Source organism: Antechinus flavipes, chromosome 6, assembly GCF_016432865.1.
Source record: "Antechinus flavipes isolate AdamAnt ecotype Samford, QLD, Australia chromosome 6, AdamAnt_v2, whole genome shotgun sequence".
NCBI classification, from domain to species: domain Eukaryota; kingdom Metazoa; phylum Chordata; class Mammalia; order Dasyuromorphia; family Dasyuridae; genus Antechinus; species Antechinus flavipes.
Window position 1 is genome coordinate 245895608 of NC_067403.1, and position 23312 is coordinate 245918919.

The following is a 23312-nucleotide window of genomic DNA, read 5'->3' on the forward strand; positions in this document are numbered from 1 at the left end:
CAACAACAAAAAGATGAATGTTGTGATCCATATTCAGTCTCCATTGTTCTCTCTCCAGATGCAGATGGCTGACTCCATCACTTCTATTTGAATTGGCCTGAATCACCACCTTATTGAAAATAGCTGCATCCATCCAAGTTGATCATCACATAATCTTGTTGCTATTGTACAATGTTCTCTTGGTTCTATTCACTTCACTTAGCATCAGTTCATATAAGCCTCTACAAACTTTTCTGAAATCATCCTGCTGAATATATGTTTCTTATAGGACAATAATATTTCATTACTAACTTATTCAGCCATTCCCCAACTAGTGGGCATCCACTTAGTTTACAACTCTTGACCACTACAAAAAGGGCTGCTACCAACATTTTTGCACATGGGAGTCTTTTCCCCTCTTTTATGATCTCTTTAAGATACAGATTCAATAAAGACACTGCTAGATTAAAGGGTATGCACAGTTTGTTTTTTTTCCCTTACAATTTTATTTATTTTGTTTTTTTAATTGAATTTTATTTTATTTTATTTTCAAAGTACAAGGATATTCAAAGATAATTTTTCCACACTGACCCTTGAAAAACATTGTGTTCCAAATTTCTGCCTTTTTTCCCTACCCCTTCCCAGATGGCATATAATTCAATATATGTAATATATGTTAAACATGGTAAAAATATATGTTAAATCCAATATAGGCATACATATTTATATAATTATCGTGCTGTACAAGAAAAATCAGATCAAAAAGTTAAAAAAAAAAAGAAAAAGAAATAAAATTCAAGCAAATCACAACAAAAAGAGTGAGAATGTTCTGTTGTGATCCACACTCAGTTTCCACAGTCCTCTCTCTAGGTATAGCTAGCTCTCTTCATCACAAAATCATTGGAATTGGTCTGAATCATCTCATTGTTGAAAAAAGCCACAACTATCAGAACTGATCATCATATAATCTTTTTTCTGTATACAGTGATCTCCTGGTTCTGTTCATTTTACTCAGCATCAGTTCATGTAAGTCTCTCCAGGCCTCTCTGAAATCATCCTGCTGGTGGTTCCTTTTTTTACAACAATTTTTTTTTTTTTATTATTAAAGGTTTATTATTTGGGGGGAGAGGCGGAGAAAAGATGACACTCACCTTTTGTCTGAGCTCTTCCCAACACCTTCACACTTAGAGAAAACCCAGCCTCTGAATTAGTTTTTAAATGACAGAAACCACAAATATTGAGAGTGTAACAAACTACCAACATAAGATAATTTCTTTTTTTTTTTTCTTATTTATTTATTTATTATTATTATTATTATTTTTTTGCTGAAGTAACTGAGGTTAAGTGACTTGCCCAGGGTCACTCAACTAGGAATTGTTAAGGGTCTGGGACAAGATTTGAACTCAGGTCCTCCTGACTTCAGAGCTGGTGCTTTATCCACTGTGTCACCTAGCTGCCCTAAGATAATTTCTAAGATCACCAGAAAAGGTCTGTTTCAATCAGGCACAGAGAGAGGCAGGCCAAGCACAAGCAGGCTGACTACAGACGCAAAGCAAAGGCAGCACAGATCTGGGGCAGTGAGAGCTCTGTGTGCTGGAGAATCTACAGCAGTGTTGGCTACTCTGCCCTTGTTGCAAGGCAGTAAACCAGCAGAGAAGTTAGAAAACACCCAACACCAAGACAAAAGGTAAATAGTGAACCCCAAAACACCAGAATCTCACAGAACCAGGCCACACTCACCCAGAACTGGATGTCAATAAGCACTGACCCAGCTCGGCTACTTCCAATTGTAGAAGGTTGGACAACCTCCCTTGCCCTAAAAATAGATCTCAACTTTTAATAAAAATGAGCAAAAAAGCAAAAAGAACACTTACCCTACATAGTTGTTATGGCAAAATACAAGAACAGATTTCAAACCCTGAGGTCACTAAATGCAGATTGTCTCCAAATGAAGTCCCTAAAGGTGATATAAATTGGTCCTCATCTCACAAGGCTCTCTTGGAAGAAATTTTAAAAAGGATCTTAAAAGAGAGCTAGAAGATAAATTGGGAAATAAATGAGAACTTTGCAAGAAGGTTTAGAAACGAAAACACAGAAGTTAACTGAAGAAAACTCCTTACATAATCGATTTAGTGTAGGGCAGCTAGAAGGCATAGTGGATAGAGCATTGGCCTTGAATTCAGGAGAATCTGACTTCAAATCTGGCCTCAGACACTTAATAATTCCTAGCTGGATGATGCTAGGCAAGTCACTTAAACCCAAATGCCTCAGAAAAAAAAAAAAAAAAAAAAGAAAAAGAAAAAAGAATGCAAAAAAAAAAAAAAAAAAAAGAAAAGAAAGAAAAAGAAAAAAAATAGATTTAGTGAAATGGAAAAAGCGTATAATACCTCGCAAAATACATTTGACTATTAGAAAATGGAAATGGAAAAAGAAAACAATTCCCTAAAAAACAGAATTTGTGAAACAGAAAAAAGAAAACAACTCCCTGTAAAACAGAATGAGTGAAATAGAAAAAATCACAAGAGCATTGGAACTGGCCTGAATCATCTCATTGTTGAAAAGAGCCATGTCCATTAGAATTGACCACAGTATAATCTTGTTGTTGCAGTGTAACATGATCTCCTCTCCTGCTCATTTCACTCAACATCAGTTCATGTAAGTCTATGCCAGGCCTCTCTGAAATCATCCTGCTGATCAGTTTTTACAAAACAATAGTATTCCATAATACTCATATCCCATAATTTATTTAGGCATTCCCCAACTGATGGGCATCCACTCATTTTCCAGTTCCTTGTCACTATGAAAAGAGCTGCTACAAGTATTTTTATACATGTGGTTCCTTTTTGTGCAGATGGCCACAGATAGTGTGGAAACCTGGTAAGAGTATAAGACCCATTAGTCCTGTAAAAGAAACCCTACGGATGGTGTCTGGTTTGGTTCTTATCCCCCAAAGACTCTCAACCTTCCTGAGAAATCAGGGGGTGAAACAACCTGTGTTGTAATTAAAGCAGAGTTATACCAAATGGCAGAGACATCTAAGCACAATAGCAATTTGTTTGTATGGTGCAGCTTGTGCAGTATATTCTTAGCGAATGTGCGGTGTGCTATAGTTATGCAAATGTATTAGGGTATATAAGGCTGAGGGAATTTGGAATAAACAAACTCCATGTTTGACCATCCATGTGGGTTTTGCCTCTTCACTCCTCTTCTAAGATCAAGGACTCAGGCTGGTACCAAGATTCTCCAGAGACCTAGTCTGGATATTATATTTTCCCTCTTTTAAGATCTCTTTGTCATATACACACAGTAGAAATACTGCTGGATCAAAGGATATGCACAATTTGATAGCACTTTGAGCATCATTCTAAATTGTTCTCCAGAATGGTTGGATAAGTTCCCAACTCCACCAACAATGTATTACTTTCCCAGTTTTCCCACATCCTCTCCAACAGTTTCTATTTTATGCAAGTAAACATCTAGAGAGGCAAAATTTTCCCTAATATACTCTCTGGTTCCATCTCAAAAATTTTTTTATGCTGTCTCATTGTTGTCATTCTCTTGAAGGAAATAATTGATTGTGTTTATAATTTGTTTTTTCACTCACTCATTCTTTGGAATTAAAATATTTCCCCTGCCTTTTTTTTTTTTTACATGTAATTTATACTGCATCATTATCTGAGAAAATATATTTACTATTTCTGCCTTTCTGTATTTGACTTTTTTTTTATTTTTATGCCCTAATATATTATCAGTTTTTCTATAGTTTCCATGTATTGCTGAGGGGAAAAAAAAAGTATATTTTCTTCTGCTCCTTTAAATTTTCTTCAATGGTCTATTATCCCTTATTTTTCTAGGATTCTATTTACCTCCATAACTTCTTTCTTCCTTATTTTGTGCTTCAATTTATCTAATTCTGATATAGAAAGGTTGACAGCCCCCAGTACTATAGTTTTGCTATCTAATTCTTCTTATGACTTTCTTAACTTCTCTACAAATTTGGATGGTATACTACTTGGTGTCTATGTGTTTAGTTTTCATATTGCATTATTACCAATGGTACCCATTAGCAAGATATAATTACCTTTCCTATCTCTTTTTAATTAGATCTGTTTTTGCTTTTGTTTGCTCTGAGATCAGAATCACTACCCCTTGCTTTTTTCTTCTTCTTCAGCTGAAGTACAGTAGAGTCTGCTCCAGATGTGTACCTTTACTCTAAATGTATTACTCTACTTTAAATGTGTTTCTTTAAACAACAAATTGTAGGATGCTGGCTTTTATTCCAGTCTGTTATCCACTTTGATTTTATGCAAGAGTTTAGCCCAGTCACATTCACAAATAAAAGTATGAACTCTGTATTTCCTGCTGTCTTGTTTATCCCCAGTTATACTTTTCTCTTCCCTTTCCTCCTTTCCTTCCTCCCCAGTATTTGGCATTGAGACCCTTTTTCTCAAACAGCTCTCCCCTTTTGCAGTTGCTCCCCCTTTATTTTACCTTTCTCTTTTTATTTCTGTTCTCCCTTCTATTAGCCTTTCCCATTTCTTTCCTCTTTCCCCTCTTACTCCTTGTAGGGTGAGACAAGCTTGTCTGTGAAGCTTAATGTGTCTGATATTCCCTCTTTTAGCCAAATCTGATGAGATTAAGATTCACACAATGCTCATTATCCTCCCTTCTTTCCCTCAATTATAACAGGTCTTTTTTTTTTACCTCCTTGTGATGTCCAAATGTGCTCATGGGAGGACTTTGGTGCCAGCCCAAGCCCTGATCTTGGGTGAGGAGTGATGAGGCAGAAGTCAGGAGGATGGTCAAGCAGCAATCCCTTTATTAAAAAAAAATCCTCTGCCTTATATACCCTATGCTTATGTAAGACACTTACCTAACTGCTCATGCACTAATTATGGAATACTGTTCATTCAGGACCACATAAACGACTTGCTATTTTGTTCATACATTTCCTTGTCTTTAGTATAACTCTGCTTCAAGTACAACACATATTGTTATGCCCCCTGAATTATCAGGAAGGCCTTGATGCCTTCAGAGGGGTTGGGGAGCCAAAGCAGACACTGTGAGCAGGGTTTCTTACTGGACTAAAGGGTCTTATACCTCACCCAGGCTTCCCAATATTTGTGGTCCTCTACATCTCTCCCTTTCTTTTTGTGTTAATTGAAGGTTACATATCAGTGGTTAAATACATAAAATGGTGGATTACAAGTTTCAGCAACGAGGAGTCACACAAGCAAGTAGTAATATAACAAGTAATGTAAAGAAACAAGATGAAATAAAAGACTTCCATGAGCCCCAGAAGGAAGGTATAAAAATAGCTATTGTTTTCCATATCTCCTCCATTGAGTGATGAGGCAGAATTCATGAAGATGGTTAAAAAGGAGTCCATTTAGTCAAAAAATCTTCAACATTATGTCATCTAATGCCCTTACATTACTATAGGCTATTGCACATGTGGGACCACAACTTGCTATTGTGTTCAGATGTCTCTTTGCCACTTGGTATCACTCTGTTTTAATTATAAAAACTGTAACACTCTTGACTTCTCAGGAAAGCTGAGATGGGAAGCCAAACCAGACTGGTCAGCAGTATTCCTTACCAGATTAAAGGAGTCTTTTAACTCACTAAGAGTTCCCCACTATCTCTGGTTTTCTATACAGTTTCTCTGTTTTTGTTCTACCCCCTTCAGCTGTCTCTTTCCCTGCCTATATGTAGGGATGAATATCTGTCTCTGTCTGCATCTCTGTTTCTGTCTGTTTTTCTCTGCTTCTCTTTGGCTATTTTTCTTTTCTCCTCTCTGTCTTTCTCTTAAACACACACAAACACACAATGAGATGGGTATTTTTTTAACAAAAAAAGTCCTTCTCCCCTCCCCCCCATCTTACTAGGATAGCAGTAGAAAGCACTATAAAATCACATTCAAAGTATTTATGGAGCATTGTCATTATTTAGTAAACAATAAAGGTCTTAATTTCAGTCACAATTGAACTAAAGAAAATGGAAATTTGGGGCTGATGTTTTCTATTTTCATATAGAATCTCTTGACAGGTTCTCATTTTAGTATAATTTCAGTGCAATGGAAAAACAATCTGAAGTAATTTTTTAATAGGAAGTATAGTAAATGAGAATACTAATCCTCTTGGATTTGACTAATGGCTCCATACACTAGATTCATTTAGGAAGTAGTTTGCTCAGTGCAGCAATAACATCCTTATTTTTCAGACTGTAGATTAGGGGGTTAAACATTGGGGTGACAATAGTGTAGAAAAGAACAAGCACTTTGCTAGATGCTGATGATTGACTCAGTTTTGGCTGCAAATACACAATACTTCCAGACCTATAGAAAAAGCATACAACTGTTATGTGGGAAGAACAGGTGGAGAAGGCTTTAGATCTCCCTGAGATGGAGGGCAATTTCATTAATGTAATTATGATTTTGACATAGGAGACCATTATCAACAAAAAGGGAATTGTAATAAATAGTAGAGCCACAAGATGGACAGAGACCTCTATCTTATATGTGTCTGTACACACCAATGGGAATAAAGTTGGGGCATCACAGAAAACATGATTGATTTTTTTTTAGGACCACAGAAGTTTAAAGAGAAAATCTGATATATCTGACCAATCATAATTGGAACCCCAGTCAGCCAGGAAGCCACAACCAATTGGACACACACTTTGTGATTCATGATGAGAGTCTAATAGAGAAGCTTAGTGATTGCCACATGATGGTCTTAAGCCATCACAATCAGAAAAAGGCACTCGGCCCCTCCACAAATATAAAGACAAAAAGTTTGCACAGCATAGGCCAGGAAGGAAATAGTTGGTTATGGGTCCAGAGATCTGCCAACATTCTGGGCAAAGTGACTGATGTGTAACATATTTCCAAAAAGGAAAAGTTCCCTAGGAAAAAATACATAGGAGTATGAAGAGCTTGATCAGTCTTGATTATAAAAAGGAGGTCGTTTCCTAACAGTATACTTATGTAGATGACAGAATATCCCAAATAGGAATCCTTGGAGACTGGGCAAATTAGAAAATCCCAGGAGAATGAATTCCTTCACATTTGTGAGATTTTCCTCTGGCACTGTGTCTTTCTTCTGCCTGTGAAAATGATGGGTTAAAAATGAAGCTATCACTTTCCTTCTGTGGTTCACAGTTTCCCTCCTCCAAACAGGAACAGTTGGATTTGAAGATCTACTATTTTCCTCCTAGATTTAATTTCATGTTTTCATCACCAGCTCTAACATACAATGTTATATTCTTTCATTTGCTGTCTCAATTCGAACATTCTATATAATAGGGGGCTGGGGGGAGACAACAAATCAACTAATAAGGGATTAAGTCCTATACCAGGGACTCTAATCATGTTCTATGACTATGATTGTAGGGGGGAAAATTGTTCTTAAAATCCTCAATTTAAGTAAGAACAAAATTCTACATCATATTGAACATTTCCGTTTTGTGATTTGCCTATTTAAGGTCTTTCTTATTTCTATACCACTGGCTGTGTAGTCTTCTCCTGTAAGGCAAAAATCAGTTTCACCTTGTTTGAATTATTCTGTCATAGCATTTATATCAGATGTTTGTCAATTAACAAATGGTTACTACTTAATCGTAATGATCTATTCCAAATATATATCCTGTATTTGTGAAATATTTTAAAAAATAGATATACTTTCTGGGTAATTTAATAATTTAAAAAAATTAAGTCCAGCAGTCTATTAAAGAAAGTATGATCATTAACCAATCATTCCTAAACCAAAGACAACAATGGTAATGGGCTTCAGTTTAAAAATTATTGCAACTAGAGACTTACAGCACACCATTGTTTATGTCACCCCTGTACACAGAAAATTTCTAGACAGCAGATGACTCCCAATCTTAAACTATTTAGACAAAAAGATCTGTGTCTTTCAAATTTGATTATGATACAATAGGTTTCCTTGCTTCACATTACATTCCTTTCAAGGTTGTGTGGGATATGATCAAGATCTATTAGTTTCAATGCAATCTAATTGTAAGGGATGTTTTTTGAAGAAAAAATGACCTTTTTATTTTACTTTTAAAATCCAATATATGCAAACATAATTATACAATTATCTTGCTGCACAAGAAAAATCAAATTAAACTGGAAAAAACCGAGAAAGAAATCAAATTGCAAGCAAACAACAACAAAAAGAGTGAAAATGCTCTGTTGTGAACCACACTCAGTTCCCACAGTCCTCTCTCTGGTTGTAGATGGCTCTCCTTATCACAAGAAAAATAATCTTTTTAAAATGATAAATTCAGGAGAAGAGAGAGCTTCTGAATTTCCTCAAGATATTGATTATTAATATTCATTGATCACTTTAGTACTAGTTTCTTAGCACCTTAAAGTTAATGATCATTCATTTTGCAATGCTATTGATTTTCAACTGAATGCACATAAGTATTTAATATATATTTCACTTATGAATTATCAAATTTATACATCAGTCCAGTGATTTATTCACTATACCAAGTAGTTGCCCCAATTTGGTTTAAGATTAAAAACCCAAAGCTCTTTAGATTTCTATTTCTTTATACTAAAACATTTAAGTAATATTCTTTAGCAAATTGTTCCTAATTTTTTTTTTCATTTTGTCAGTCGTTTTTCCAATTTTGGTTACTTTGCTTTTAATCACAATGTGCAAGTTAATAGTTAACAAGCATTTACATACTGTGCTTTAACACCCATGGAATGATGTATGATCACATAGTTGACTCATTTTACCTTCATAATATATATATATATATATATATATATATATATATATATATTTTAAATTTACTCTACATAATTTCAATTTTGTAACAATCCTCTAACAAATCTGTCTGTCTCTCTAGCTCTCTCAATTTTTTTCAATGAATTAGTTCAATTTTGGTTCAAGTACTTTCTTTTTCAATAAATGGTGCTATTTTGAAAATACTCTTCTCTCCACTATCTGACTTTCACAGTAAATATATCTCAAAGTAAATGAGGGCATTTCAAAGGGTTTGCCATTTTATATTTGAGCAAAATGAAGCAGGAACAGGTAGGTGATACAATGAATAGAGTTTTGGGCCTGAAGTCCTTAAGACTTCGTCTTGAGTTCAAATTTGGCCTCCGATACTAAATAGCACAATGTCTTTGGGCATGTCACTTAACTTTGTTGTTTGCATGTGTCATGGTAAAAAGAGAATATTATTAGAAATAGCAGTAATAATTATAACAGCTTCTTGTATTTTAGAGCATCTACTATTTGCCAGGCCCATTGCTAAGTCATTTAATTGTATCATTCACTTGTACCTCAAAAGAAGTCTGAAATATAGGCGCTATGGCTTTGCCCATTTTCTAGATGGAGAAACAGAAGGAAACAGACATTCTCTGATGTACTCAGAGCCCCACAAATAGTCTGTTTTGAGGACAAATTTTAAGTTGGACCTTCCCAACTACAGGCCAGTGTCAACCATTATGCTACCTAACAGCCCCTAGGCATTACACTTATGCCCTATCGTTAATGGACCAAATAATATCAAAAGTTTTCATTAATATCATTTATCTGACAGAAAAATAAAAATTAATACAATTCTCTTTTTTGACATCATACTTAGTAAAATAGTTCATTTTTTTTAAAAAAGCAAGCAAAAAACTCCTCACAATTTGTCAAAGTTGGTGGTCTGTCAAGAAGGCAATAACAAAGATACTGTTTTTGTAGAGTTAATTTCATAGAATTAACAGAGGTAATTAAGCCGAGACTTTAAAAAAAATGGAAATTATGCAAAAAAGACACTGAACTATTCCTCTGTGGATCAGCAGGTTGATTACTGTAACATATAACGGAAGAATATCAGTGGCAAACAGAAGAATCCAAATTTTTATAGTACTGTTTGTGGAAATGAAACAAATATTTAAAACCTGGAATGGGAAATAGATATTCATCAGTGAATAATTCAACATATATTGATATGTGATTTTAATTAAAGAGTATACTAAGAAAAATGGCATCATAAATAAGAGATCTGAGAAGACTTTGTAATGAACTGAGAAGAAAAGAGAATCAAATTCTATTTAACAATAATGTGAATTGACATAACAGTAATAGGAAGCTCAGGTGAGATTAATGACACGAACAAAATTTGATCTTGAAGAACAGATGACAAAGCCTGCTCTCCTGCTTTAAAAACAAGAGTTGGAGGTTATATAGTTCTGGAATATTGAATAATTGTCCCTGTATTGTTGTAATGTATGTTTTTTTTTTTTTTTTTGAAAATTTTAAAATTCTTTTTTACAAAAGAAATTAAGAGGTTGGGGGATTTGGGGAAATAGCTGTCCTTAAAAATAAATTATAAAATCCCTTGAAATATAAAACGAATTATAAATAACATAATTGTATTTATTGGGCTATTTTTGCATCTACTGATGAAGGGTTACCTTCCCATACCTTGGGTGGCAAATTGGGAGATGATATTCTATATAAAGTACTTTTCATTTCTTGGACATTTTGTTTCTTTAATCTCTATCTTTGAGTGGGATCATAAAATTCAGACCTGCCAGATGGATCACTGAGAGTTCAAACCATAAATTTCTTTCAAGTAAGAGAAACGCAAGGATTGACAGCAAAAAAGTCTACACTTACCATTTTCAGATGAAATTAATCACATCCAACTGCTTATTTCTCTGAAGAATATAATCAAATAATATAAGCATATAAGTGGAATCCATTGATTTCTTTAATGCTTACAAAGATGTTAACAAATGTCTTTTTATCTAACCCTCACATTGGAACTCAATGACAGGACTTCAGATTAGAAGACTGAAATTCAGACAATCTGAATGACTTGTTTAAAATTCACAATGATTTTCAGTATTTCAGTATTTGAATGCAGTGTCCTTATTACTTCTGGTTCAGTACTTTCCTAGGCTATTTCTCCCACAAGAATTACAATATCACACAAACTAAAGCCTTACCTGCAAAAATAATCAACTCCTCTACTCAAAATGACCCTTTCATAAAAGTCGCTTTGAGCTTTATAAATAGAAATAGTTCCTGCCTTTCTTAGTCCTGTAGAGACAACACCTCTCCCATGCTACTTATCAACTTTTAATGAGATGGAAGATAAACTGGCTCAAAGTCCAGTAAATTGAGTCTTAATGAGGGGGGATTACATCAGAGAAAATCTGAGTTTTTAAGCCATAAAGCCATGTTTCATCATTCCTTCCGTACTTTTAATTTACTTAACTATTACATAATCTCTGTTCATCTCTCAAAAGGAGTTATTCTTTCTATGTTTTGGTGTTTGCCTTGCTTTTTTTTAGACATGCATTTTGTGAGAATTGTAATTGGTAAGAATTGAATATGTTAGCCACAGTAATTATCTTAAAAAATCATTGGCCAATTCTTCATTTTATTGACAAAAATGAAAACACTTCCGTTATTTTAAAACAAATTTCCTTCTTTATATCATCTTATTGCAAAATGTAGTATTAGCTATGTTTACCCCACCATAAATAATGCACCCCAGATCTAAGGAAGATATGCTAATTCTTCCTGGGGACATTGAGATAGCAAAGCAGTGTTAGTAATACTCTGTTAAGAAGCAAATTACAAGGAAGTGAATCATAGCAATTCTTCTTTCCTTTTTTTGTGCGTGAGTAACTTATCTTTCTTCTTTTTTTCCCTCAATTTGCTTAAAAGGACAATGTTGTTGTACATTTTGTCCCTATTAATTCACATTAAATAAAGACCATGAATATTCATAATAGTTGGATAGGCAAGCAATTAACAATTAATTTCTCTGAAAAAAAATGAGTATCAATGGGTCTCATGACCTACCCAACCAATATCTTTAAATCTTTTAGGTCTTAAGATTGCACAGTGGAGCATGGAATAAAACATACCTATATTTTGCCATCTAACTTGCTAATGCAGTCTAAGGTTTCCTATACCTTTGCATTCTCTCTGCTACTGTACCCTTAAGATTTAAGGGCTTTCTTTTAGATTAGTAGTTGAATTCCTTATCTTTCTGTCTTTGTTTCTCTCTCTGACTGTATCTCTGTCTCTGTTTCTGTATGTCTCCTGTTTCTCTCTGCCTCTTTATCTTTCTCTCTTTTGTCCCTTCTTTTTCTTAAGCACACACACACACACATACACACATACATTATTAAATTAATATTTTTAAGAAAAATGTTTTTTATGTTACTAGGAAAAAGTAGAAAGCACAATAAAATTGCACTCAGATTATCAATTGATCGTTGTAATTATTTAAGATACAATAAAGGATTTAATCTAAGTCAAAATTGATCTAAGGAACATGGAAATTTTGGGCTGGCATTTTCTCTTTTCAAATAGAATCTCTTGACAATCTCTCATTTTAATGCCATTTTAGTGCAATGGAAAACAATAAATGGAAGTATTTTTAAAAATAGGAAGTATGGCAAAAGTGAATTAGTATTCACTAATCCATTTAGATATGACTGCTCCATATGCGAATTCACTTAGGAAGTAGTTTTCTCAGTGCAGCAATGACATCCTTATTTCTCAGACTGTAGATGATGGGGTTAAACATTGGGGTCACAGTGGTGTAGAAAAGAGCAAGCACTTTGCTGGATCTTGATGACTGACTGGATTTTGGCTGCAAATACACAATACTTCCAGACCCATAAAAAAAGCACACAACCATTAGGTGGGAAGAACAAGTGGAGAAGGCTTTGGATTTCCCTGAGGTGGAGGGCAATTTCATTATTGTAGTTATGATTTTGATATAGGAGGCAAGTATCAAAACAAAGGGAATTGTAACAACGAGTAGAGCCACAACATGAACAGAGACTTCTATCTTATATGTGTCTGTACATGCCAATGGGAATAAGGGTGGGGCATCACAGAAAATGTGATTGATTTTATTAGGGCCACAAAAGTTGAGAGAGAATACCTGGTATATCTGACCAATCAGGACTGGGACCGCAGTCAGCCAGGAAGCCACAACCAGCTGGACACATACTTTGTGATTCATAATGAGAGTATAATAGAGAGGCTTAGTGATTGCCACATAACGGTCATAAGCCATCACAGTCAGGAGAAAGCACTCTGCCACTCCAAAAATATAAAAGAAACAAGTTTGTACAGCACAGGCCAGTAATGAAATAGTTCTCTTCTGGGTCCAGAGATCTGCCAACATTCTGGGGAGAGTGACTGATGTGTAACAGATTTCCAAAAAGGAAAAGTTCCCCAGGAAAAAATACATAGGGGTATGGAGAGCTGGATCAGTCTTGGTTATAACAATGAGGAGGCCATTTCCTATCAGTATACTTAGGTAGATGACAAAAAATATTCCAAATAGAAAACCTTGGAGATTAGGAAGGTCAGAAAATCCCAGAAGAATGAATTCCTTCACATATGTGAGATTTTCCTCTGCCATTGTATTTTTCTTCTGCCTGTGAAAATGATGAATTCAAAATGAAGCAATCACTTTTCTTCTCTGGTCCTCAGTTTTCTTCATCCAAACAGGAAGAGTTGGATTTGAAAATCTGCCATTTCCCTCCTAGATTTCATTCCAGGTTTTCATCACCAGCTCCAACATCCAATACTTCATTTTCTGTCTCAGTTCTAACTTTCTATATAATTAGGTAAAAATAAACAAAAAAAAAATCGACTAATAAGGGATTTACTCTGTATCCTAAATCAAGGATTCTAATCACCAATTAGCCACTCTTTTTTTTCTTCCCTAAACTGTTTTCTTCACTGCCATCTTCAATTCAATAATTCAGTGTTGAATTTTTTGTTTTCTTTTGTACCAAATGTTGCTTTACATTAACCATATGAGATAATCATACGGTCAACCGAACTGCTCTGTGCCCTGCTCTTGAGTGCCCCAGATTGAGCACTGTGTCTGGATCTGCTCATGGGAGGATTTCGGTACCAGCCTAAGTCCTGATCATTGGTGAAGAGTGATGAGGCGAAACTCATGAGGATGGTCAAGCAAGATCCCTTTTTTGTGAAGCTGAAAACGCTAAGGCTCAGTTGGACATCTGAGTGCCTATAATGTGTTATTTTTCTCCATACTATCCTGTCTCAACATAAGAAGTGATAAGCTTATACATTCCTTATGACAGAACACCGTGGGTAGTTTTTATTTTTGTCTCCACTGATCTAATTCACCTGGGATTATTTATTTATTTTTTTTATGTGCCACTTGCAAAGCATTTTCCTAGATGCTAGAAATTCAACAAAATGGAACTATTCCCATATAAAAGAAAATTATATTCTACCAAAATTGGAACTACATTTAAATACTTTTAAAAATATAATGAATTTTAATGACATAGAGAACACAAAAAGCAAAACTTCTATTGTAAGGTTGCATCTTAGTTTATTATAATTATAATTACTTTAGTAGAACATTAGAAGAAATTCTGTTTTATGCTTTTCTTTGTATTCTCAATATTCTGCATTTTGTCTAGAACATAAAAATGTTCTTAATGAGTGCTTATTGACTAGGTGATTGACTTGTAGAAATGTAAGTATTCAAGAAGTTCAAGGAAAGGAAGAAACAAGCATTTATTAAGAGCCTAATATGTGACAGTTACCATGCTAAGTGCTTTAAATTGGGAAATAGTTGATATTAATATCCACTTTATACTTTAGGAAACTTAAATAAACAACTAAATAACTTGCCCAGAATCACAGAGTTCAAAAGTATATAAAGCTTTATTGAATTCTGGTATTCTGAAATCAGGCCTAACACTACAATAACTACTCTCTAGTGGAGATAGTGGGTTAAAAGAGAAAAGTAATGCTTTCTAGTTATGAAAGAACACCTGTGTGAATAGACAGAGATGAAATGTGGAAAGCATAATTAGGAATTTAGCACATAGTCCTGTTTGATTGGAACACAGAGTAGTTGTAAAACAGTAATATGTACTTCTGTTCTTTTATTTATTTTAAAAATGTTTTAATAAATTTGTTTTCTGTGTAATCTTAAATATTTTAATCTGTATATTTAAAAACATTATCTTGAATCATAGTTCATTGGCTTTATATATATTCCCATCAGAGATCATACCCAAATTAAAAATATTATGAATCTCTACTCTGAATGCTGGGTTTGAATCTAGATTGAAGGAATTTAAATATTAAGCTAAGCAATTTCTATTTTATGTTAAGGAGAGGACAGTTACTGAAAATGCTTTATCAAGACTATAAATGGCACAGTCATATTTGCTTCTTTTGGGGAATACAGTTTTCCGTTTTTTGAATTTAGTAAGAAATGTGACTATAATTTGATTTAAGATCACTCATTAGAACCCCAGAGTAAGGAAAAAAATGGAATTATAGTAATACCAGTAATGGAAAACAAAGAAAATGACAGTGACCATGAACAGTGAATCTAAATGAAATTGTAATGTTCTTTCCCATTGAGTTTCTGATGGTTTGTTACAATATTTCAACACATAGTAAGGGGTATGGCAGGATACCAGGTAACCAAAACAGTCATAATAAATATAGCCTCATCTAGATGTTTAGGGGACCATAAAGTGGATTGCCTTTTATGACTATTTGTTCTTTCAGTTCTATCAAGCCAATAATTCAATTCATTATGACCTTAGGGATTGGAGTGAGGGGTTGATTGGAGATTTTTAAAACCCAATTACTGGTTGAGACAATCTTTCTACTTTTCAAATGATTATTTTTGAGTATACTACAAAACTAATGACAATAACAGCAATGTCAAAATAAACAAATAAAAAAGAAAGCTATCTTCTCATGACTTTTGGACTCTTGTTCTTAAAGATGAATTAGAATAGCAGTTCATTCCAGGAGAAATCCCAGTCTGTTCTGATTAAGTTCTGAGTCCTCAATAGAGGACTTATTTTTCTTGCCTAATGAAAACATATCCTTTCTTAATTCCCATCTTTTAATAGTTCTCAAAATCCTGTTAAGCATCAATGTACTGACTGACCTCACCATCATTTGTCTTTAGTTTATATGATTATATGTCGAACAATACAGTGAGAAAATCAAATTTGTTCCATTTTTCAATCAATTCTATTTTGTAGTTGATTTCCCCCCATGTATTTTGTATAATTTTCAAAATCTCTCTACAATTGAGAAATTTCTAGCTTCAGAATTTCAGCCTTTGTCTCTAAACTTTTGTCCCATAAATCACCTTAATTCAATATATATATATATATATATATATATATATATATATATATATATATATAATTTCTACACAACTTACTGCCTTATATGCATAGGGGAGCCCTTTTATCTCACTCACAAGCCTGGCAAGATGCATGCGGTGCCAGAAAATCTGTTATCTCTGTTCTGCTAATAAGCCCTGCAGGTTTCAGATGAGCTCCATTATCGGACAGATTCCTTAAGCACAAGGAAAGGGTTCTTGCCCTGTATTCCTGTATTCTGAATTTCTAGCCAATTATACTGTTTTTCCCATCTATGATGCTTGAGGCTTTTTAGCAAATCATGTTTTCCCCAGCTAAGATCCTGCCTTCTAATTTTTGGATACCCCTCCTTTTATCCATAAAAATTATTTGTCCACATTTTGGATATTTCTTTTCTTTTTCTGTTTTCTTTTTGGTTTATGGAGGAGCTTAAAACTCCTTTTTACTGATAAATGATACCTTTCCCAATACATTATACATGATTGGAACTTTGTGTCTCAGGTTACATTAATTTCACTCATGATACCAGAAAAAACCCTTTTAAGGCTAAGCTAATATACTCACAAGCAGAATGGTTCTATTAATGACAGCTTTTCAAAGTCTAATTTTACCTCAGAACTCAACTGGTTCATTGTCCTTACCAGATAATTACTTGCTTCTTGCCTTGACCTCAGCCTGGGGTTGTCATAGCCATCTAGTCTTAGGGGAAAAAAGAAGAAAACAATCTTACTAGTGATGAAATATTTTCAATACACTACCTTCAGGGAAATTATGCCTTCCTCTCTTCATAATTCTTGTTTAAATGTCTTTTTTAAGTTAATTTCTTCACCATTTATAAATATTACTCATTTTTTTTCTCCCAAAAAATCACTAATGTGGAAATATTTTATATAACTACATACTCAGTCTGTATAAATTGCCATGTGTCTCAAGGAAGCCCTGAGGAAGATAGAACTGGAATTTAAAACTTAACAGCAAATGTTAATTTTCTTTTACCTATACTTGGGTAAAAACATATTTTAAAAAAATGTTACTTATTTGAAGTCATTTGAATAAAGTTTTTCTTAATACATTATCATTGTTCTTTCCAATTTATCAAATTTCTTCCTCTCCCTTAATTTTGCTGAAGTTAAAGAAACCTAATCTTCTTATGTGGGACAGAGACCACCAGTTCAAGTAAATCAAATAAATTAAAGAGATTTCTAAAAGTAAAACCAGAAAGGAATTGTCTTATGTTCTCACAAGAAAAGGCATCTCCCTCCTCAAAGCAGTTAGGCAAGGAGAGGTGAGGAGAGTTAACAGACAAGAATTATATAAGGGCTTGGGATAACATTCCCTATAACTTCAATCTTTGCCCTGATTAGCCATGACAAATGATCTCACATTCTAAGTCATAAATGAGGAAAAACTTTGAACCCAACCACATTTTAAAGATTATTAAATTACCTTATATGGGAGTTTCACTACCAATGTGGCATCAATTTACTTTCCCCAAAAAAAGGTCCCATCCTTTTAAACCATGTGATCTCTGGAGAAAGAAACCTGTCCCTGAGGCACAGTTGACCTTCACTCAATTATTACAACCCTGTCTCTATCTTGTGAGATAGCTTTCACAGTTCACTTCATTCATTTTGACGCAAGTTCTAATACCAGAATACAATATAGTCATGTCAACTAATTCTTTGATCATTAATTCTTCACTAGCCACATATTTGGCATGTGCTTGTTAATAACTAGCAACTGACCACTGTATGTAATCAAAACTTTTTCTCACCTTTCTTTATAAACATTTCTCTGAGAATTCATCAAAAACTGATTTACAGCAGTGTTGGCTCCTCTGCCCTGGTTGCAAGGCAGTAAACCAGCAGAGAAGTTAGAAAACACCCACACCAAGACAAAAGGTAAATAGTGAACCCTAAATCATGTTGTCTTGATTGAAATTAATGTAACCTGAGTTCCAATCATGTATAATGTATTTGGAAAGGTATCATTTATCAGTAAAAAGGAGTCTTAAGTTCCTCCATAAACAAAAAAAAAATCCTTTAATTTAACAAAAGTAGAAATTTGAGACTCCCAATAATTGAAATAAGATGTCAGGAATCCTATTCCAGTGGGCTTTCCACTGTCCCATCCCACCTTTTTCAAATTATAAGAAGTAATACACCATTCTTTTATCATAATTTTTAAATGTATCTGTTTCAAAAGTCTATTCAGATTTTCAATTATTAACATGGAATTTTTTCTGCTTTGTTCTCATAGATTTTGAAAGTAATAGTATTATGTTCATTTTAAAAAATTAATAACTATTGAAATGGTACCTCAGTTATTTAATTAACTTAATTGTATGCTTAAAATATTAATCAGTTTGTCAAAGTTTACAAACCACCTGAAATACTGTTACCTACCTACAATAAGGAAACGGTTTTCTCCTTACAAATTTTTTGGCACAACAATCAAGTACAAGGTTTTATTGATGTCTATGTCCCAAAAGGATAACTGTCATATGTCCCCAAAGATCATGACTCATTCAGTTTTTAAGAAAGAAATTAACTGCAAACTCCCTGGGGAACTCAAAGTAGACTAGATGTTAATTTAGAAGCTACTTTGACTTTCTTCAAGACAGCAGTCCTAGGCTGTTTCTCACTGGAAACGGAGCATAATGGAAGGAAGCAATTGGACTTTAAAACTTATGAGAATTTTTTTTTGTTCTTTCAAATAAGTGTTCCATATTTTTGCTATTGCAAATAAAAAATACCTGCAAAGACATTTTCAACATCCATCGTTACAAAACCTTGTGCTTCAAAGTTTTCTCCCTCCTTTTCCCCTACTCCCTCTCCTAGACAGCAAGCAATCCAATGTATGTCAAACATGTGCAATCCTTCTACACCTTTTTCTACATTTATCATGCTACACAAGAAAATCACATCAAAAAAAATAAGAAAGAAAAAAAGAAAGCAAACAACAAAAAGATTAATGTTGTGATCCATATTCAGTCTCCATAGTTCTCTCTCCAGATGCAGATGGCTGCCCCCATCACTTCTATTTGAATTGGCCTGAATCACCTCATTATTGAAAATAGCTGCATCCACCCAAGTTGATCATCACATAATCTTGTTGCTGTTGTACAATGTTCTGTTGGTTCTATTCACTTCACTTAGCATCAGTTCATGTAAGCCTCTACAAACCTTTCTGAAATCATCCTGCTGAATATATTTTTCTTATAGGACAATAATATTTCATTATTAACATTCAGCCATTCCCCAACTAATGGGCATCCACTCAGTTTACAACTCTTTACCACTACAAAAAGGGCTGCTACTAACATTTTTGTACATGGGAATCTTTTTGCTCTTTTATGATCTCTTTAAGATATAGACCCAATAAAGACACTGCTAGATTAAAGGGTATGTACAGTTTGTTTTTTTCCCTTACAATTTTATTTATTTATTTATTTATTTTTTTGATTGAAGGTTTTTTTTTTAATTTTCAAAATTACAAGGATATTCAAGGATAATTTTTCTCCACTGATCCTTGAAAAACACGGTGTTCCAAATTTCCCCCTTTTTTCCCTGCCCCTTCCTAGTCGATATGTAATTCAATATATGTTAAACATGGTAAAAACATATGTTAAATCCAATACAGACATATTTATATAATTATCTTGCTGTACAAGAAAAATCAGATCAAAAAGTTAAAAAAAAAGAAAAGAAAAATAAAATTAAAGCAAACCACACCAAAAAGAATGAGAATGTTATGATGTGATCCACACTCAGTTTCCACAGTCCCCTCTGTAGGTATAGCTAGCTCTCTTCATCACAAGATCATCGGAACTGTCCTGAATCATCTCATTGTTGAAAAAAGCCACATCCATCAGAAATGACCATCATATAATCTTGTTTCTGTATACAGTGATCTCCTGGTTCTGTTCATTTCACTCAGCATCAGTTCATATAAGTTTCTCCAGGCCTCTCTGAAATCATTCTGCTGGTTTTTTCTTTTTTTACAACATTTTTTTTTTATTAAAGCTTTTTATTTGGGGGGGGGAGGGGGGGGAGAAAAGATGACAAACATCTTTTTCTAAGCTCTTCCCAACATCTTCACACTTAGAGAAAACCCAGCCTCTGAATTAGTTCTGAACTGTTAGAAACTGCAAATATTGGGAGTGTAACAAACTACCAACATAAGATAATTTCTTTTCTTTTCTTTCTTTCTTTATTTATTTTGGCTGAATCAACTGAGGTTAAGTGACATGCCTAGGGTCACCCAACTAGGAATTGTTAAGTGTCTGAGACCAGATTTGAACTAGGGTCCTCCTGACTTCAGAGCTTGTTCTTTATGCACTGTGCCACCTAGCTGCCCTAAGATAATTTCTAAGATCACCAGAAAAGATCTGTTTCAATCAGGCACAGAAAGAGGCAGGCCAAGCAGAAGCAGGCTGACCACAGATGCAGAGTGAAGGTAGCACAGATCTGGGGCAGCAAGGGCTCTGTGTGCTAGGAGGAATTTACAGCAGTGTTGGCTCCTCTGCCCTGGTTGCAAGGCAGTAAACCAGCAGAGAAGTTAGAAAACACCCAACACCAAGACAAAAGGTAAATAGTGAACCCCAAGCCCCAGAATTTCACAGGACCAAGCCACACACACCCAGCACTAGATGTCAGTAAGCACTGACCCAGCTCAGCTACTTCCAGTGGTAGAAGGTTGGACAACTTCCCTTGCTCTAAAAATAGATCTCAACTTTTAATAAAAATGAGCAAAAAAGCAAAAAGAACATTTACCATAGATAATTGTCATGGTAAAACACAAGAACAGATTTCAAATCCTGAAGTCACTAAAAGCAGATTGTCTCCAAATGAAGTCCCAAAAGGTGACATAAATTGGTCCCCATCTCACAAGGCTCTCTTGGAAGAAAATTTTTAAAAAGATCTTAAAAGAGAACTAGAAGAAAAATCGGGAAATAAATGAGAACTTTGAAAGAAGGTTTGGAAAAGAAAACCCAGAAATTAACTGAAGAAAAGTACTTACAAAATCGAGTTAGTGTAGGGCAGCTAGAAGGCATAGTGGATAGAGCACTGGCCCTGAAATCAGAAGGATGTGACTTCAAATCTAGCCTCAAACACTTAATAATTCCTAACTGGATGATGCTAGCTTAAGCCCAAGTGCCTCAGCAAAAAATAAAAAAGAAAAAGAAAAAGAAAAAAAATAGATTTAGTGAAATGGAAAAAGCATATAATACCTTGCAAAATACATTTGATTATTGGAAAATGGAAATGGGAAAGGAAACAATTCTGAAAAACAGAATTTGTGAAACAGAAAAAGAAAACAACTCCCTGAAAAACAGAACGAGTGAAATGGGGAAAAAAATCTATTGAATAAAAAGACTCATTTAAAAATTCAATTGGCCAAATACAAAAAGAACTAAAAAAGGCAAGTGAAGAAAATAATTCACTAAAAATCAGAACTGAACAAGTGAAAATGAATGACTCAATGAGACATCAAGAAAAAGTCAAGCAAAAAAAAAAGAAAGAAAGAAAGAAAGAAAGAAAGAAAGAAAGAAAGAAAGAAAGAAAGAAAGAAATGAAGAAAATGTAAAATACCTAATTGGGAAAACAACTGACCTGGAAAATAGATCTAGGAGAGACAATCTAAGGATTATTTGACTTCCTGAAAACCACGATGAAAAAAAAAAAAGAGCCTAGACATTATCTTTCAGGAAATCATCAAAAAGAATTGCCCTAGAATCAGAAGGTAAAATAGCCATTGAAAGAATTCACCGAACTGCTCCTGAAAAAGGCCCTGAAATTAAGACTCTAAGGAATATCATGGCTAAATTTCAGAAGTATCAGACTAAGGAAAAATATTGCAAGCAGCCAGAAAGAAACAATTTGAACACCGAGAGTCCTACCCAGGACCAGTAGCTTCCAATTTAAAGAACTGAAGAGCCTGGAATCTGATATTCTGAAAGGTAAAGGAACTTGGAATGCAGCCAAAAATAAACTACCCAGCGAACTGAAAATTTTCTTTCATGGAAAAAGATGGACATTCAATGAAACAGGTAAATTCCATTTATTTCTGATGAAAAGACCAGAGCTGAACAACAACAAAAAAATGACCTTGTAAATATAGAACTCAAGAGAAACATAAAAAAGTAAAGTGGATAACTCTTGAGAATTATATCTCTGTTATGGATATATAGAGAGAGTGCATGTATAATTTTATTTTACTATTATAATATTAAAAAAAAAACTAGAGGTGGAAAAGGATTGTACTGTAAAAAGGGGAAAGTGGAAGTAAGATGAGGGAAATTACATCTCACCAAAAGGCAAAGAAAATCTATTATAATTGAGGGAAAGAAGGGAGGGGGATGAACATTTTGTGAATCTGACTCTCATAAAATTTGGCTCAGAGAAAGAATATTAGACATATTTAGTTTCACAAAGAAACTTCTCTCACCTTATAGGGAAGTTTGAAGGGAAAAGAGAAATAGTAGGGGAAAGATAAGAAAAAGGAGAGAGGCTATAAAGGGAGAGGGCTCCTTGAGGCAAGTGGATTTCATAAACTTTTTATTTTTTAAAACATATGCATGAACAATTCTTTAACATCATCTTTTGCAAAATCTTGTGCTCCAATTTTCCCTCCCTTTACTCGCCCCCTGCCCTAGATAGCAAGTACCTTAAACATATTAAACAAGTATGTTAAATTGAATATATACATTCAAATTTAATTTATGCACAGTTTGATAGCCATTTGGGCATAGTTGCAAATTGCTCTCCAGAATAGTTGAATAAGTTTATAACCCCACCAACAATGTATTCGTGTCCCAGTTTTCTCACATTTCTGCCAGCATTTATTATTATCTTTTCCTATCATCTTAGCCAGTCTGAGGGATGTATAGTGGTACATCAGAAGTTGACAAAGTTTTGTTTGTTTGTTTGTTTTTTCTGAGGTGATTGGGGTTAAGTGAATTGGGTCACACTACCAGGAAATATTAAATGTCTGAGGTCAGATTTGAACTTGAGTCCTCCTGACTTCACTACAACAACTAGAAGCCCAACTGGTCAAGTTTTCAAAACAAATTCTAATCTTAGCAAGGGAGATTATACAATTTTTTTAAAAATTTTTCCTCCAAGAATCCTTATGAACAATAATT

At 34.2% G+C, this 23312-nt stretch overlaps 1 protein-coding gene across 1 annotated transcript; it reads right to left on the minus strand.

Moving 5' to 3' along the window:
• Positions 1-12477: 12477 nt before the first annotated feature.
• Positions 12478-13401, minus strand: LOC127540145 (olfactory receptor 10AG1-like). Its single transcript, XM_051964722.1, has one exon. The coding sequence runs from the start codon at positions 13399-13401 to the stop codon at positions 12478-12480; it is 924 nt and encodes a 307-aa protein (XP_051820682.1).
• Between the last annotated feature and the right edge of the window lie 9911 nt (positions 13402-23312).

Coding starts and splice junctions, on each gene's coding strand:
- LOC127540145 (XM_051964722.1), bottom strand. CDS start 13,401: ATGGCAGAGGAAAATCTCACATATGTGAAGGAATTCATTCTTCTGGGA.